The sequence below is a fragment of the Stegodyphus dumicola genome, chromosome 10, assembly GCF_044657685.1.
Source record: "Stegodyphus dumicola isolate Sdum_Otavi_A_Nest chromosome 10, ASM4465768v1".
NCBI lineage: Eukaryota > Metazoa > Arthropoda > Arachnida > Araneae > Eresidae > Stegodyphus > Stegodyphus dumicola.
Window position 1 is genome coordinate 142,161,021 of NC_140777.1, and position 15,643 is coordinate 142,176,663.

The 15,643-nt window shown below is 32.6% G+C and overlaps 1 protein-coding gene across 1 annotated transcript in view; it reads right to left on the bottom strand.

The window, feature by feature from the left end:
* The window catches only part of LOC118186862 (uncharacterized), a 116,879-nt gene that overhangs the window by 53,203 nt on the left and 48,033 nt on the right, over positions 1-15,643 (bottom strand). Inside the window, exons 10-14 of the mRNA XM_085825154.1 lie at positions 6,159-6,202; positions 6,019-6,052; positions 3,480-3,596; positions 3,095-3,143; positions 2,220-2,310 (exon numbers count right to left, since the gene is read on the bottom strand). Of these exons, the coding sequence (XP_085681280.1) occupies positions 2,220-2,310; positions 3,095-3,143; positions 3,480-3,596; positions 6,019-6,052; positions 6,159-6,202 (335 nt within the window). The remainder of the gene's footprint in view (positions 1-2,219; positions 2,311-3,094; positions 3,144-3,479; positions 3,597-6,018; positions 6,053-6,158; positions 6,203-15,643) is intronic.

Below are 15,643 nucleotides of genomic sequence, written 5' to 3' on the forward strand. Positions count from 1 at the left end.
TTTGGAATAGGCACAATAAGTGCTTGTTTCCAGCTTTGAGGAAAATAGCAATGCTGTATCATAAAATTTATAAGCATTACTAAGAAAAATAGATAATTGGTGGGTAAATTTTTAATCATACGATTAGAAATAGAGTCCATACCAGGGGCTTTTTTGGGTTTGAGCTTGGTAATGTAATCACTTACCTCGCTCATGGATGTATATTGTATTTCTCTCGCGAAAGGCAAGGAGAGGAAACGTTCAACATCTTGTGGGAAAGAATTTGCGCTGTTCGCAAAAATTCCTTCATTATGTGGTGTAAATTGAGTTTGAAGAGAATCCGCAATTAATTCGGATTTCTCAGCGTCTGTGTGCGCCACCGCTGCGTCCGTAGCTAAGGGCGGAATGTTAGATTTGTGTTTGCGTAGGCGGGCTGATGTGCGCCAGAGACTGTTATCATTGGTCGTTAGGGACTGAATGTAATCCGTGTATTGTGATTGGAAGAACTGGTCACATGATGCCTTGATCTCATTTTGGAGAGTATGGAGTTGAATTTTTAATCCAGGATTTCTATTTCTTTGCCAAAGCCTCCGTAGTTTATTCTTTTCTTTAATTTTGAGTTTAATTTCTTGTGGTAATTTACGAAAATTGGGTCTAAGGGTGGGTTTTGATACTTCCTTATAAGTATCTGTTAGAATGGTCGTTAAGTGGTCAACATCATGGCTGGATTTAATTTCGAGGGAGGGCAAATTTTTACTTTTTAGTTTGAAACAAAAATTGTCCCAGTTTGTAGAGACGAGTGCCGGAGAATTTTGATTAAAAATAGTACAGTTAAGGTCTATGATCACGGGGTTGTGATCTGAAGATAAACAGTTTTCAACAGTCACGTGATATCCAAAAGGGATGTTTCGAAAGAGTGCTAAATCAATGAATGAAGGGGCACCCCGTGAGCCATATCTGGTGGGGGAATCCGGCGCAATAATTTTAATTTGGGCGCACTGAGCCCATTTTAGAAGGCGACGACCAGCAAGGTTTGATCTATGACAACGCCAATGCTGATGGTGACAATTTAAATCACCAGCTATGATAAGATTATTTGAAAAATTGAGCAGTTTATTAAAATCTACCACAGGAAAATTTCCACCTGGTGGGAGATAGGCAGAGATCATAACTAGGGATGGCGAATTTTTAATAAAAATTTCGATAATTGTTGCTTCAAGTTTGCTCATATTTGGTGTGTCAATTCTGCGATATATTTGTACGTTATGGCAAAAAATGTGGTTTACGTATGTTAAACATTAAAGCAATGCTAGTGAAATGAATGTCAAAATTAGCCATATATATATATATAATGGCAAAGCGCACCAGGGCTATTTGCTTAAAAGCAGAAACGCTTTTATGAAAGAATTTTTACGGCAAAGTGGCTCAAATGTGCATTTTATATGGGGAACACCATAAAAATTTCTTACAACAAGCTTGTTCACCAGGATTTAAATATAGCTCGAACTTTTAATATTCAGTGTTTTTGCTGCTGAGCCACTACTAGGCATTAAAACTTTGATCAAAGCTCTTTAATATTTAAGTAACACCCCAGATGTTCCTCTTCTTTTTTTTTCGTGTGGGGGGGAGGGGGTCAGAAATTTTTGATCTTCTTGATCTTCTGGTGTCAAAAAGATTCACATGTACTTTTTCGGGGGGGGGGGGAATCTCATAAAACTGCATATATGAAATTTCAGTTTGTGTAAATTTTAATGGACTTTGTTTACTCCAGTTTTACCATAATTATTTTTATAAAGAAATAAAATATTGTATGGATTATTTGTTAAATAAAGGAAATAAATTTTATCTAATGCTAAAAAAGCTTCTTAGAATTAATAATTGTATTTTCACCCTTATTTTTAGAATTTCAAGTAAACAATTTCAGAAAATCTTGTCAAAACAAAAACTAGAATGATTTAAAATTTAGTCTCCGTTAACTGAGTTTTTGATTATCCAAAGTGATTATAATCCCAATTACTTCAGATAATTATAGGTTATATTGCATAAATATAAAGTGATGAAAAGTACAATTTAATTCTTTAATAATACAATAACTTCTTAAAATGTGCTCTGTTTAAATTAATATCTCAAATTAAATAAGAACAAATAAATTAACAAAATAAAGTATCTTCATTAAAAAAAGAAAACTAATTTTTGATATACGTATAAAAATATTTCCTACAAAATTAAGAAAACAGTACCTATGGTCTGAAGGGTCTAATTTTATAGATTCAGAGAATAAATCTGCTGCAGCTTGATAATGTCCCAGACTTGCCATTTCATTGCCACGTACTACAACAAAGAGCAACAGTCAAATAGTCTTTTGAAAATTAAAAAAATAGATACATAGAATAGCAAAATATATAGGCAAACTTTTATGCAAAATGAAAAATTAATGCATCATGCAGAAGTTTTTTTAAGATTTATTAATTATTATTCATTCAGCTTTAAATAATGCATAATGTCTGAGTTAACAAGCCTAAGATACTGCAAACCATTTCTCGATACCAACACATTAATAACACAATTAATATTTTCACATAATAGGTATTAAAAAAATTATTTCATTTGAAATTTAAGTATACAGGACATAAAGCTTTTTATACGAACAATTCTGTATTTTACAGTTATCATAGGAAAATTATAAACTGTGTTTTAAAAAGCAGGAAGAAAGAGAGAGTTTTTTAATTTGAACATTCATATATGGTTAAACTTTTACACATTTTAATGCATTCCTGAAGACATTCATCATCCAAAAAGTGCATAGACAAACTATTTTCTCTACAGGCATTAATATAAAATGGATTCATATGTTCTTAGGCCACAGATGATTAGTTATTTAAACTTTAGAACTGTGTGTACAAGTTTATGAAACAAAACCTTTGGATATCATCAAATTTAAGATTTAAAAAAAATATAAAGACAATATTAAATAGATAAAATGGGTGAAAATTTAATTTTACTTTACAAAGAGTTCACTTTAGCTTATTTCCATGGAAAGCTGTACAATTCTTTTAGTAAAAATACAAATTAAAAGAAAAATTAAAGCAAGAGCAAGTAAAATAATCATACGCACAGGCAAGCTGCCGACTTCGCAACACAACAGAAGTTGGATCCTCAGTTACCTAAAAGAAAAAGGTCACAAATACATAAATTTCTTTCTTTTTCAAATACATTTTAGTTTAGAAAATAACTAAATTTTACTGTTACTTAATACTTTCCATCTGTAAAATAGATAGACATTGAATTAATTACATGAGATAAAATACTGCATGGGTGATTTTGTTTAAATTACATAAAACTCAAACTTGTTTTTATACAGAAAACAAAACATTAAAAAAAAATAGATAAACCTCAAAATAATTACATGAGCATAAAAATAAACAAATAACTTTGTATTTGAATTAATTCAAAAAACTCCGTATCCAATTAATATTTAACTTTTACAAGCAGACACATACTTTTGCTGTAGATTTCTGTGTTGGAACAGTGCGAGTTTCTTTTTTGGCATCTGGAATTGGAACATGTTTTTTCTTTTTAGCAATAACAGCTACAAAGGCACTGGAAGTATCAATGTCCTGAAATGTCAAATAGCACTATACAAAATGCAAGTAATTTATTATATTCATAAATTGCACAAATATATGAATACAGAGATTTTGATTTCTTATGAATTGCAAATGGTATCTTATTCTACAAAATACATTATTTTAATACACATCTCTACAAAAATAAATATACTTGAATAAAAAATAAACTCTTTTTAAGAATAATCCATGACATTCATTAATAAAATATATGCTTCTCTCCAAAAAGTACTTTCAAGATGAAGACTTAATAATTAACAATCAAACTTACATGAAAATACATAAAACATGAAGGGCCAATCAGTAATGATTTTAATTTGGGCACATAAATTTCGAATGTCTGATAATTATAGCCAGAAGACTAGACAATTAAAACAAAAAACGTGTTCCCTATAATTTTTCACTACTGATGCACAAATTTTTTCGTAAGAATTGTTTGTGTGGCTTTTATTCTTTACTCTCACTTTTATATTTAAAGTAATTCTATTTTAATAAAATTTATTATTTTCAAAAATGCATATTAATATACATAGAAAAATAACAAAATTATTTACTTAACTATAGCTTAATAATAATAATATTTAGATTTATGCAAAAAAAAAAGTATATACAATTCAAAGGTCCGAGATCCGGTCCTCAAAGCCACAACAACTTTTTTTTTGTTTTTTTTTTTGTTTTTTTTTAAGAAATTTTTTTAGCATGCTGTACCACATGCTCATTTGATTCCCCCATAATAAAAGAAGTGGAGAGTCCCGCTTCTAAATTTTACTTTGGCACTAAATAAAATACCTCATTATTGAAGAAACAATCATTTTAACATAAATTTATGTTATCAATAATTTGGCTTTGTCGCTGTGCATCTGTTTAGTATACATCTAAAACCAAAACATTCTACATAGAAACATCATTGATTTTACACTTTTTAATATTTTATATCTCTGATGCCAACCTGGCAAATTTTTATTTATTGTACTTTGCCTTCATCACCGCATGTTTATCAACACAGAATAATTAGAGTAATGACTCAAGTAACAATGCCTAAAAAAATTTTTTTATATTAGTAATATGGCAACATTTTATGTTGACATTGCACTTGTAGATGATTGCAGATTTAAGTTAAATGCACTAAGAAATGTTTACGAGGAAAATTTTCACAAAAATTTCTTTCTTATTGCTCATAATACACTAGTGTGCAAAACTTAAGCAACAATGTAAATTTTAATCAGCTAGCCACGAAATTGCAAAAAAAGGGGTTCTTGCGATCAGTACAATGAAGATGCAATTCAGTAGAAAGGTCATGCGTATGCAAATGTTAGAAATAAAAAGTCACAGGCGACGTGAGCATACGCAAAACGCGTGCGGTCGGTGCGCTCAACTAAAGACTGCAATAATAGGAAGGACAGAGACATAATTAAAGACACTCGCTGCAAGCGCAAGTGAATTCTTTCGTGAAATATGGCTAGAAGATATCCTCTGGAAGACTTCACACGTGGAAGAATGACCGAATAGCTTGAAAAGGGGTGTAGCGTGACCAGTGTAGCTGAAGAGTTCGGAATCATTAAAAGTGTCGTTTCACAAGCTGAAAAAGCTGTCCAAACCATAGGTACAGCTGTTAGAAAGGTTGTTGGTGGCCGCAGCATGAAAACAACAGCAGCGGATGATCGATATATCGCCCTGCAGGCGAAAAGAGCTCGCAGCCAGTCAGCAAGCGCCATAGCTCAGCAACTGTATACATCAATGGGGAGACAAGCGTTGCAGTTTACTGTGTCCAGACGCCTTCACAAAGGTGACCAATTCACCCGGCGTCCTGAATGCAGCATCGCTTTGAAAGTTGGCCATCGGCGCCACCGTTTAGAGTGGTGCAAAGAGCAAAAAAACTGGACATCTCATCAATAGAGTCGTGTCCTCTTTAAGAATGAGAGTCATTTTAGAGCCATAAGTGACTCTCAACACCAGTTGATTTGGAGAGATATTGGGACATGGATTTATCTCAGTAACATCATGGAAAGAGACCATTACGGTGGCCTTGGAGTTCTTGTCTGGGGAGGCTTTATGCTGAACGGGCGGACAGAGCTCCATGGTTTCGACAGAGGTTCTGTAACCGGACATTGCTATCGTCAAGAGGTGATCCTTCACCATGTGCGTCTGTTCCAATGTGTCATTTATTTTTATGGATGACAATTCACGGCCACACGGGACTTCTGCTGTTCAGAAGCTAGTGGGAAGTGAAGATATCACTCAAATGGTTTGGCCAGCGTACTCCCCTGATTTAAATCCCATACAACATGTGTGGAATGCTTTGGAGAGAATGCTTGTGTGGAATGCTAAGTGCCATACTTATATTATTTCACTACTTCAAAAATATAATTAATTTCATTTATTTATTTATATTTAAGTATTATTAAAGTATTACCTCTTCTTCAGATGACAAATCCGCATCTTTAGATCTGAAATGAAAAAAAAAAAAAAAAGTTATATATATATGTTCATAATCACAAAGATGCAGAATAAAATTATAACTAATACTATGACAAATTTTAACTATATGCTTACTTTTTAATTTGATCAGTCTGACTACTAACAGATGCACCATTTGCCTAAAAAAAATAATTTTTACATTTTTCAATACAAAGCTTATTTTACCTAATATAAGCAAATCGTTCATAACATTTTGGTAGCACAACCACTTTAGTGTACTTTGGCAATATTTTATAGATGAAGAAGAACAACCTGTAACTGCAAACACTTATTACATAGAGAATTATCATCATACAAATAATTTACATTTTCATTCGATATTCTCCAAAAAATCAAATCAGTAAACCTACATGCAAATCAGTTTTTCTTTTGTTGTGATCACTGTAAGCATAACTTCAAAGCAATTCGTCCCTTTAGTGATTTTATGGGAAAATACTGTATCTCTGCAGAAATGTTCCTGCAATTTCTTCCATTGCTAGCAAAATCCATAACTGCATATTTTAACACCGACCATTTGCGGTTAAACAGCATATTCACGTCCGACCGGCCACTCAGCCACAGATTCTCCCTGTCCTGAATAACTGTCAGGACAATCTCATAATTCATCTAACTAAAAGTCTCCAGTACCATTTTTTTTCACTCATCGTTAATGGTAAATTTTTAAAAAATGGTGTGAAAATGTGGAAGTTTACGAAGCAATGCACTTAACGCAAGTGAGCAATGTACTCTGCTAAAAAAAAAAAGGACAGTGCTATATCTTCTGTTCTACTGGGCTGGTTGACAAAATTCAAACTGCATTTTTCCTGCCTCGAAAGCGGGACTTAAGATATATATTAAATTTATATATAGCACTATTCTAACATACGTATTTTGACACAAAATCGGACTTTTTCTGAAATAACAAACTAATTTTTCCATATTTCGATTCTACGACTCAAATTATGGCAGAACACCAAGTTTTGTAAAAATCATACGAGTAGTTTTTAAAATATTAGCTCCTCAATGTTAATAGAATTTGGCAAATATTTATTAATATCTCTTCTTTCTTTTTTTATTAAACTTTTATTATTTTTCCTTTCACATTTCGAAATTTAGTTTCATTCCAAATACAATTTACCAATTTTTTGTGTTTTATTTTTTAAATTTCTATTTCTATTTTTAAATAATTTTTATAAATTTTTCAAAAACAATTTTGAATTATAACCTATAAAATTTTTATCATCATCTTAAAGTAGGTGTATTTCTAAGCATACCTGCAAAAAATTAGAATTTTTTATTCAAAATTTACAAAGATATACACGAATTTACATAGTTTTGCGTTTTGAAATTTGGCATCTTTTTTTTTTTTTTTTTTTGAGCGATAATAACGCCAAATGTGGCTTATGGGTTTTTGTTACAGTGAATTGCCACAGCTATTTTTAACCTTAAATTTCAAGTAAAATTTTACGGAGAATTAACTATATAAATTTTTTTCCCTCAATGATGCCTAATAAATATTTATTAACACTATATGAAAAGCTATTTTTTTTAAATTATAGATGATATTAAAATTTTAAACTATTTTTTTTTTTTTTTTTTTTTAATTTCTCTCTTTCTTCCTTTTTTTAAAAAATTATTTGTAAGAGTAAATTTTTATCTTTACTTTATCTTTACGTCTGCTACTTTACTTTAACTTCGTTTAAATCGAGTTGTCTAAAAATGAGAACTTTCGTTTAATGTTTATTTGAAATTTACGAAAATATTTTATTACATTAACTGCATAATTTATTTCTAAACAAGCTGTTGCTTATGTTATGAAGTGGCTGAAAGAGCGACTGATACTATCATCCATATTTTTAAAGCACAGTATATTTTTATAGAAACATAAGATTAAGAATAATCATTTTTATAAGAGTCAAATTATGATATAAACATACAACCCTCTAGAGACCGAATTAATGGAAGTTCAATGGTTATGTAGAAATGATCTGCAGCTACTTAATGGCTGGATAAGTCAGCAGGTTCTGTGGACAAGTAAGAATAATTATATAAATGACACCCAAATTATGGATTCAATTAACAACGAGGGTATGATGTTTATTAAATGAATTTAAGAAGTTTTTACACATAAAAAATCAACTCATTTTTTATCCTAAAATGTATTTTTATGCATAGCGTATTTTCATTATATCCTTAAAATTCTAATTTAGAATTTAACTATCAAGAACTGAATTCTAATCATCAGTAATATAATAAGTAATTATTACGGTTATTAATAAATCCTTATAAAGTAATTGCAAATATTTCAAAAAACTTTCTGTCTGAATGCAAATATATCTAATTTTATATTAATCAAGACTGCACACAATATTATTTATTTGCACTTTAATTCTTACCATCAGCACTAGTAGAAATTACAAATCAATTATATTTAATAAAGGAATGACCATCTAAGTTTAGAAACAGTGTATTGTAACAACAATTTAATTATTGGCGCTGTATCTTTCATGTTACTCCCGATTGACAAGCTATATGATTTTTGATGAATATTCGGGTTTTGCTAGTAACTTCACTTGGAAATTGTGCTTAAACTAGGTTAGTTGGTATTTGAACATAGAAAGAACATGGGAGCTATTTGGTTAAGATGCTTTCATAGATAACCTTTGTAAAGAGAACGTAGAAAACTATGAAAATCAACCATGCATCACCTGGGATAGACTTCGCAACAAACAATTAGTATTTAACAATCTTCAAATGCTAGGCAACTGACGAGGCTCCAATTAAATATTTTATTTGTAAATATTTAAAATATTGTTGTATTCTTAGACATGAAGAGCAGAATTTAAGTTTTGTTAACTCGTTAGTAAACTATCAAGCCATAGTGCAAATGAATATTCAATTTCTTTTGCAATAATTGTATTCACTTAATATTCTTCGAACATGAGCTAAAGAAGAAACGTTCTCGGAAGATTAAAGAAGTGTTTAAATCCCGTGATATTAGGTTTGACTTACAAGCTCAAAATCAAAACGATTTTGCAATTGCCCGAGTAGTTGACTTGTAAATGGCTGTGAATTAAGCAGATGACTTTTAATCTTACGTTATTTAAGCAGAAAACGTAATCCAAATGTTTTGTATTGCATGACACTGCATCTTTTCATTATTCAATAACCAATCGGAGAACCACTTGTATTCAGAAATAAGTATGTGTCCTCAATCGTCCTGCATGTTCTTCAAATTTGTCTTCTTGTGATTTTTTTTTTTTTTTTTTTTTTTCTTTCCCCAAAACTAAAGTTGCCTCTCAAAGGAAAGTTTTTTGCCATTGAAGAGACAAAAGGAAATAATAAAAAGGAGTATAACATCGACTTTTAGAGGCATGTCAAAAACAGATCTCTACAAGCCTTCTCTTCCATTACATGTTGTGCATTCAGACAAAAAGTTGGATCAGCGTAAATTCTATAATATATTTTTATTACACACTGATTACTTTATAAACATACAGTAAATATATACTAAACCTTTTACTTCAGCTTCAGTAATTCGGAATTTTTGACGTAATTGTTGTCGGAACTAGGACTGAAATGATAAGTCAAATTGAATATTTCGATAATCCAATAAATTCAAGGTCGAAGTTTCAATATTTTATTTTTGGAGGGAGGGGAAATTTTTTCAGTTTTGGTCCATTATCTTAAGTATATTTGCTTCGATTCTTTATTTTTCCATAAAAGCGAAAATCTTACGCATGATATACATATAACTCATAGCTTCAAATTAAAATTTAATACTATACAGGGTGGTTATAATTAAAGTTTCACTTTGAAACGGTCATAAAAGGAAAACTACTGGATCAAATGTTATCAAACTTTGTAACTATGTAAAGGCGGTCATGGGAATTTATTTTCCGCGAAAAAAAGAAAGTTCGAAACCTCACCACCAGGGGAGAAATGGCGCTGTACACAATATTGTTAAATGAAATATGGGTCAGAATCTAACTTAACCTTTTGTTACACGGGTTTAATATGTTGTATACCCTTAAGAAACTTTGAAGTGAGCAAATTACCATTTAATGGTGTTAAATTCGATAAAACTCCAGTGCGCCATCCATGTAAGGGAGAAATTCGTCCATGAAAACCACGAATTAGCGATTAGAAAATGTGAGATCGCAAATCACTCGCACAAGTGAGTACAATCTGGAAATTGTTTTCTTACAGATCGCTAATTTGTAATTTTTGAAGCCTGAATTCGGTCCTAAAACATGATACTGATTCAAAATGCTTTTAATCGATTTGGGCCAAAGAAATCCCTCATGTTATCTACCTAGTTCCATTGCATTCTCCAACTGCATTCGATTGCATAACAGTCATTCCACACCGTTTGGTAGACCCAGCTTTAAAAATATATATATAAATATAAATTTTTATATTAATCCTCTTAGAAAGAATGTTTTAAGAAGCTAATTTTTCTCTCGCATTATAGATTATATAAAAAAGCATGGTATATTTAATATGATTTAGATTGTTTTCAGTCGATATAAGAATTGGGTCCCTCGGTAGTATAGAATAAACACTGCTGAACTGTTTTATTTCTTTGTCATTTAGCAAAAATCTTTTAATTAAAATATTTATCCTTTGGACTTCGCTTTAAACTTTAATTATAGTTAAAATGACTAGAAAATGAAAAGCTGTCTTCAGCTGAAACGCAATTTATGTAATTGATATTTTTAAAAAAATTGACTAGAATGCAAAATTTATGGAAGTCTAGCAATAGAAAAATCTTAATTTTCTTGTGTGAGCACTGAAAATAACTGTAGAAGGAAAGAAGAAAATTAGGGAGAAAAGTAAGCAAAAATTTGCAGGGAAATTTGGCTGTCAGACATACCAAGGTGTTTAAAAAAGTTGGACGCTTTTGAAGACACTTTCAGGATACTTCAAAGAATTTAGGTGTTCAAAGAGAAAACACTTGGACATGTACACCTGCAAATACCATCAATTGAGCTTGTGTTAACAGAAAAGACAAAAACGATATCATTGCAGATTAAAGTGAAAAGCGACTGGTTTTAGACTATATGGTTGTATAAATTTAAATTACATTATAGAACATCATATCGTATCATAAACGGAGAATCCCATGATTTCTCAGTCGAATTATTTGAAGATTCAGGAGTTTATCCAGTGATGTAGGTGGATGTCACCTAAAGATGTTTTTTTTTTTTTTCCTCCTGATGAAACGGCAGTCGAGTGGTAAAGTCGCTGAACACAGGTAGTTCGGTTCGAGGTTCGAATCCCGCGAACGGGCTGGCTGCATGGGCGTTTTCCTGGTTTTTCCCATGTGTAACATGTATGCGAGCCAGTTTACCTTAGAAAGTTCTCCACGGAGGCATCAATCCCCTTAAGCAGATAGCCCCAGTGTGCTTTGTCATAAATAAATAAACCAAAACCTCTTGATGAAACCAGTCTTTTCTTTCATCTCATACCTTCAAAATGTTTAGCCTCTAAAGACTGATAAAGGCTCTGACCAAATACTGATGAAATGGATTGAATTGGATTATTAAGTTACGTCAAAGCAGGGTTATCTGCCTAAAAGGAAGGATGCCTTTGTGAAGAACTTTCAAAGGAAAACCAGCTGGCATACACGGTACACATGAGAAAATCCACGAAAACACCCATGCAACCAGCCCGTTTACCGGCATTTGAACCCCGGAGTGAACTACCAGCGTTCAGCGAATTTACTGCTCGGCCGTTTGTGGGCCTTTATGAAATGAAAGGCGATAACTTTATTTAAAATGATTGTCAGAAATACAAAGATGTTTCGAAAAGTTGGATGCTTTTTAATATACTTGCAGAATGCCTAAAGAAAAAGAGCAAGAACGAAGGAGAATGCCTGAAGAAACAGAGAAGAAAAAATTAATTTTTGCGTAAAATTTAGTATTTGTACTTTTTTAAATTAAAAACTTTTTAATCTTATGATATTCGATTCTTGCGATTTCAAAAATAAAATATTTGACTAAAATATGAATAACGTTTTAAGAAACCAGATGTAGGATAAAATTGTGTAATGCAGGGCACAATGATAAAACTGTTTAAAGCAGTGTATGCAAGTCATCCTAAATTAAAATCTCGGTTATACATCTCTCTTATTTATATATATCTTTTCGGAAATAAACATTGAAAGGCGTGTTAAGTGTGCTTTACTGTATTTTCTCTTTTAGTATACGCTGTTTTCAAATGCATCGTAGTCTGGGTTACAAAGTATTCTTCCGAAAGAAACGCAATTCAAATAAATAAAATCAAATTCTGGAAAATTTATATTAATAAGTATATTTAAAATGCTCAGTTAGAATGAATAAATAGAAAATTTTAAAATAATTGTCTGAGGAGACAACACAACACTAACAATTAAAAGTCTAAAAATTTAAAAATTACCTAAAATAGTAACTATGACTAAAAATATAGTATAAAGAAAACTATTTGAAAAAAAAAAATAAATAAACAATGCGCCTTTGATTTAAACTACGCAGTTCGAATAAATAATTTAAATACGCAGTTATAACTAAAAATATAACATAAAGAAAATTATTTGAAAGAAAGAGCGATTGATTCTTTTCTTCCTCTCATGCACTATGTAAAAATGGAAATGAAAATAGGTTGCCACATATTAAGAAGTTCACCAAGTGAACTGATTTTGGTGCAAACTGAATAAAAAGCGCCAACATAAATTGTTGAATTTCTCCATAAATTTCACACCAAATTTTACAAAATTTAATATTCAGGCATAATTTGAGTCGTAAAATCGAAATATGTAAAAAACTTGGTATGTTATTTCAGAAAAAGTCCGATTTTGTGTGAAAATATCTATGTTAGAATAGTGCTATATATAAATCTAATATACATCCTAAGTCGCGCTTTCGAGACATGAAGAACGCAATTTGAATTTCATGAATCGGCCCAGTACAACGGGAGATATAGAACTGTCCTTTTTTTTTTTTTTTGAGCAGTGTACCTCAATACTAATAATAAAATGCAGATGATATAGCAAATGGCATCGGTCGGTAGGCATTGGCGAAAAAAGCCAATTAATAAGCTATCAGTCGATAGGCGTTGGTGAAAAAAAGCCGATTAATAAGTGATCGGTCGGTAGGCTTTGGCGATTAATAGGCTATCAGTCGGTAGGCACTGGCGATAAAAAGCCGATTGGTTGGTAAAGTGTTAAAATTGAATTTGCAATAAAAAATACCATGACTTATTAATGAAAGCCACTACAGCTTGGACTAAAACAAAATGTGGTATTAAAGTCTGCAGATAGTGGTGTGGGTTGTTAACCCTTTGCATTCAAGCAGCGCCGGTATGGCCGGCCGATTTGAAGCGTCAACTCGAGCAGCGCTGCTGTGGCCCCAAGTGATTTGAAGTTTTAAATCGAGTGACGCTGCTACAACGCTATGGTCTTTTGTAACTCAATCTCTTTAGTTACGATGTGCAATATTTTTTTTGGAAGTACTTTTGTGGACTATGCTCCGCTGACATTGTAGCCAAATCTTAAGCTCAGTTTACGAGGCGTATTCGGAAACTAAGTACCATTTTGAAAAAAAAAAAAAAAAGTAAAACAATTTTTTCGAATCCAATTTTATTTTTACATGAAAATACATGTCTTAAACTATTTTTCAACATAGTTTCCGCCAATGATCAAACACTTGTCATAGCGGGTGACCAGTTTTTGTATACCATCGTCAAAGAAACTTCTCGCCAGTTTCGATAACCACGACTCCACAGCATTTTTCGTGTCATCGTCAGATCCAAAGCGCCTGCCACCAAGCTCGCGTTTCTTATTCAAGGAACAAGTGATAGTCGGATGGCGCCAAGTCCGGGCTGTACGGCGGGTGATCGAACTGCTCCCAATGAAACTGTCGAATTAATGATTGAGTGACACCAGCAGTATGGGGCCGAGCATTGTCATGATGCAACACAATTCCTTTACTGAGCATTCCTCTTCGTTTGTTTTGAATGGCATGCCTCAGTTTTGTTAAAGTCTCACAATATCATGCTGCATTAATGGTTTCACCTCTGGGAAGAAATTCAGTAAGCAAAACACCTTTCCTATCCCAGAAGACAGTGCACATGATTTTTTGTGATGACATTGTCACTTTGAACTTTTGTTTTTTCGGAGAATGAGTGTGTCTCCACTCCATCAATTGTTGTTTCGATTCTGGTGTGAAATGACACATCCAAGTTTCATCAACTGTCACAATTTGGTTTAAAAAGTTTTCTCCCTCATCACTGTACCGCGTGAGATATGTCAGGGCACTACCAAGTGGCTTTGTTTTGTGAACATCAGTGAGCATTTTTGGAATCCATCGGAAACACAGTTTGCGATAATTCAAGCGGTCAGACATAATTTCGAACAAAACAGTACGTGAAATTTGTGGAAATGCCTCTGAAAGAGTTGTCATTGTGAAGCGTCTGTTCTCATGAATTGCTTCATCAACTTTCCTTACTAAATCATCGGTGACAACAGAAGGCCGACCACTCCGAGCCTCGGCATGGACATTTGTTCGACCTGCATTAAATATTCTTACCCACTTTCTCACCATTCCATCACTTATCGCGTATTTACCGTAAACTTCTGTCACTTGACGATAAATTTTGGCCGATTTAACATTCCTTGCGTTCAAAAATTTAATCACAGCACAAATCTCACAGTCAGCGGGAGAACTAATTGTCTTAAACATTTTGAATGCGCACAGCAAACTGAAAACACAACATAGAGCAACTAAAATGGCGACAATTGAAAGTCAGTGAACAAGAAAGACTAGTGCACATGCGCAGGACGCCTACCACAGCGCTGCGACAGCGATAGAATGAAATGGTACTTAGTTTCCGAATACGCTACGTAATTAATCTCAGCGTAGCATTCACTTGAAACAGTCTTGGCAGTAAATACAGTAACTAAAAAGTGTTTGAGCTCTAAAAATATGGAGGAAGATCAGATCAGCTCGAGTTCGGACAAATTCGATTTTGCCGCTTTGGATGAACTTACATCGATTTCCGATGGATTACGCCGAATGAATCCAGTGGAGAAGACAGTGATGCAGTATGAGGTGTGAGACAACGGAAAATTAGAATTATAGACAGTGACAGTGAAGTTGAGAGTGATGTTGAAAGAGAAGTTAAAAGTGAAACTGTGAAAGATGCAAGGAATTCAACAAGGGTACTTTGCACAGACTACGACAAAGTGCTGCCAAACGTACAATTTATACCTGGCCAAAACTCCATAGCAACACAATTAGTTTTTAACATAAAACAACCAATAGATTTTTTTAACTGTTTTTCACTAATGACCTCGTGAAAAAAAAATTATTTGTGAAACCAATATATATGCAAAAAGAAAATTGGAAGGGAAGATGCTATCTGCAAATTCGATTTGGCAAAGCTGGCGTGATATGGCCAACGAAGAGTTCTGGGCATTTTTTGCTGTCTTAATCAATATGGGGATGTTACTGTTGGCCAGTTTTGCAAGAATATTGGTCGAGGAATGTCGTCAGTTGTATTCCTTTCTATTCAGATATATTTACAAGAGACAGATTTAGCCA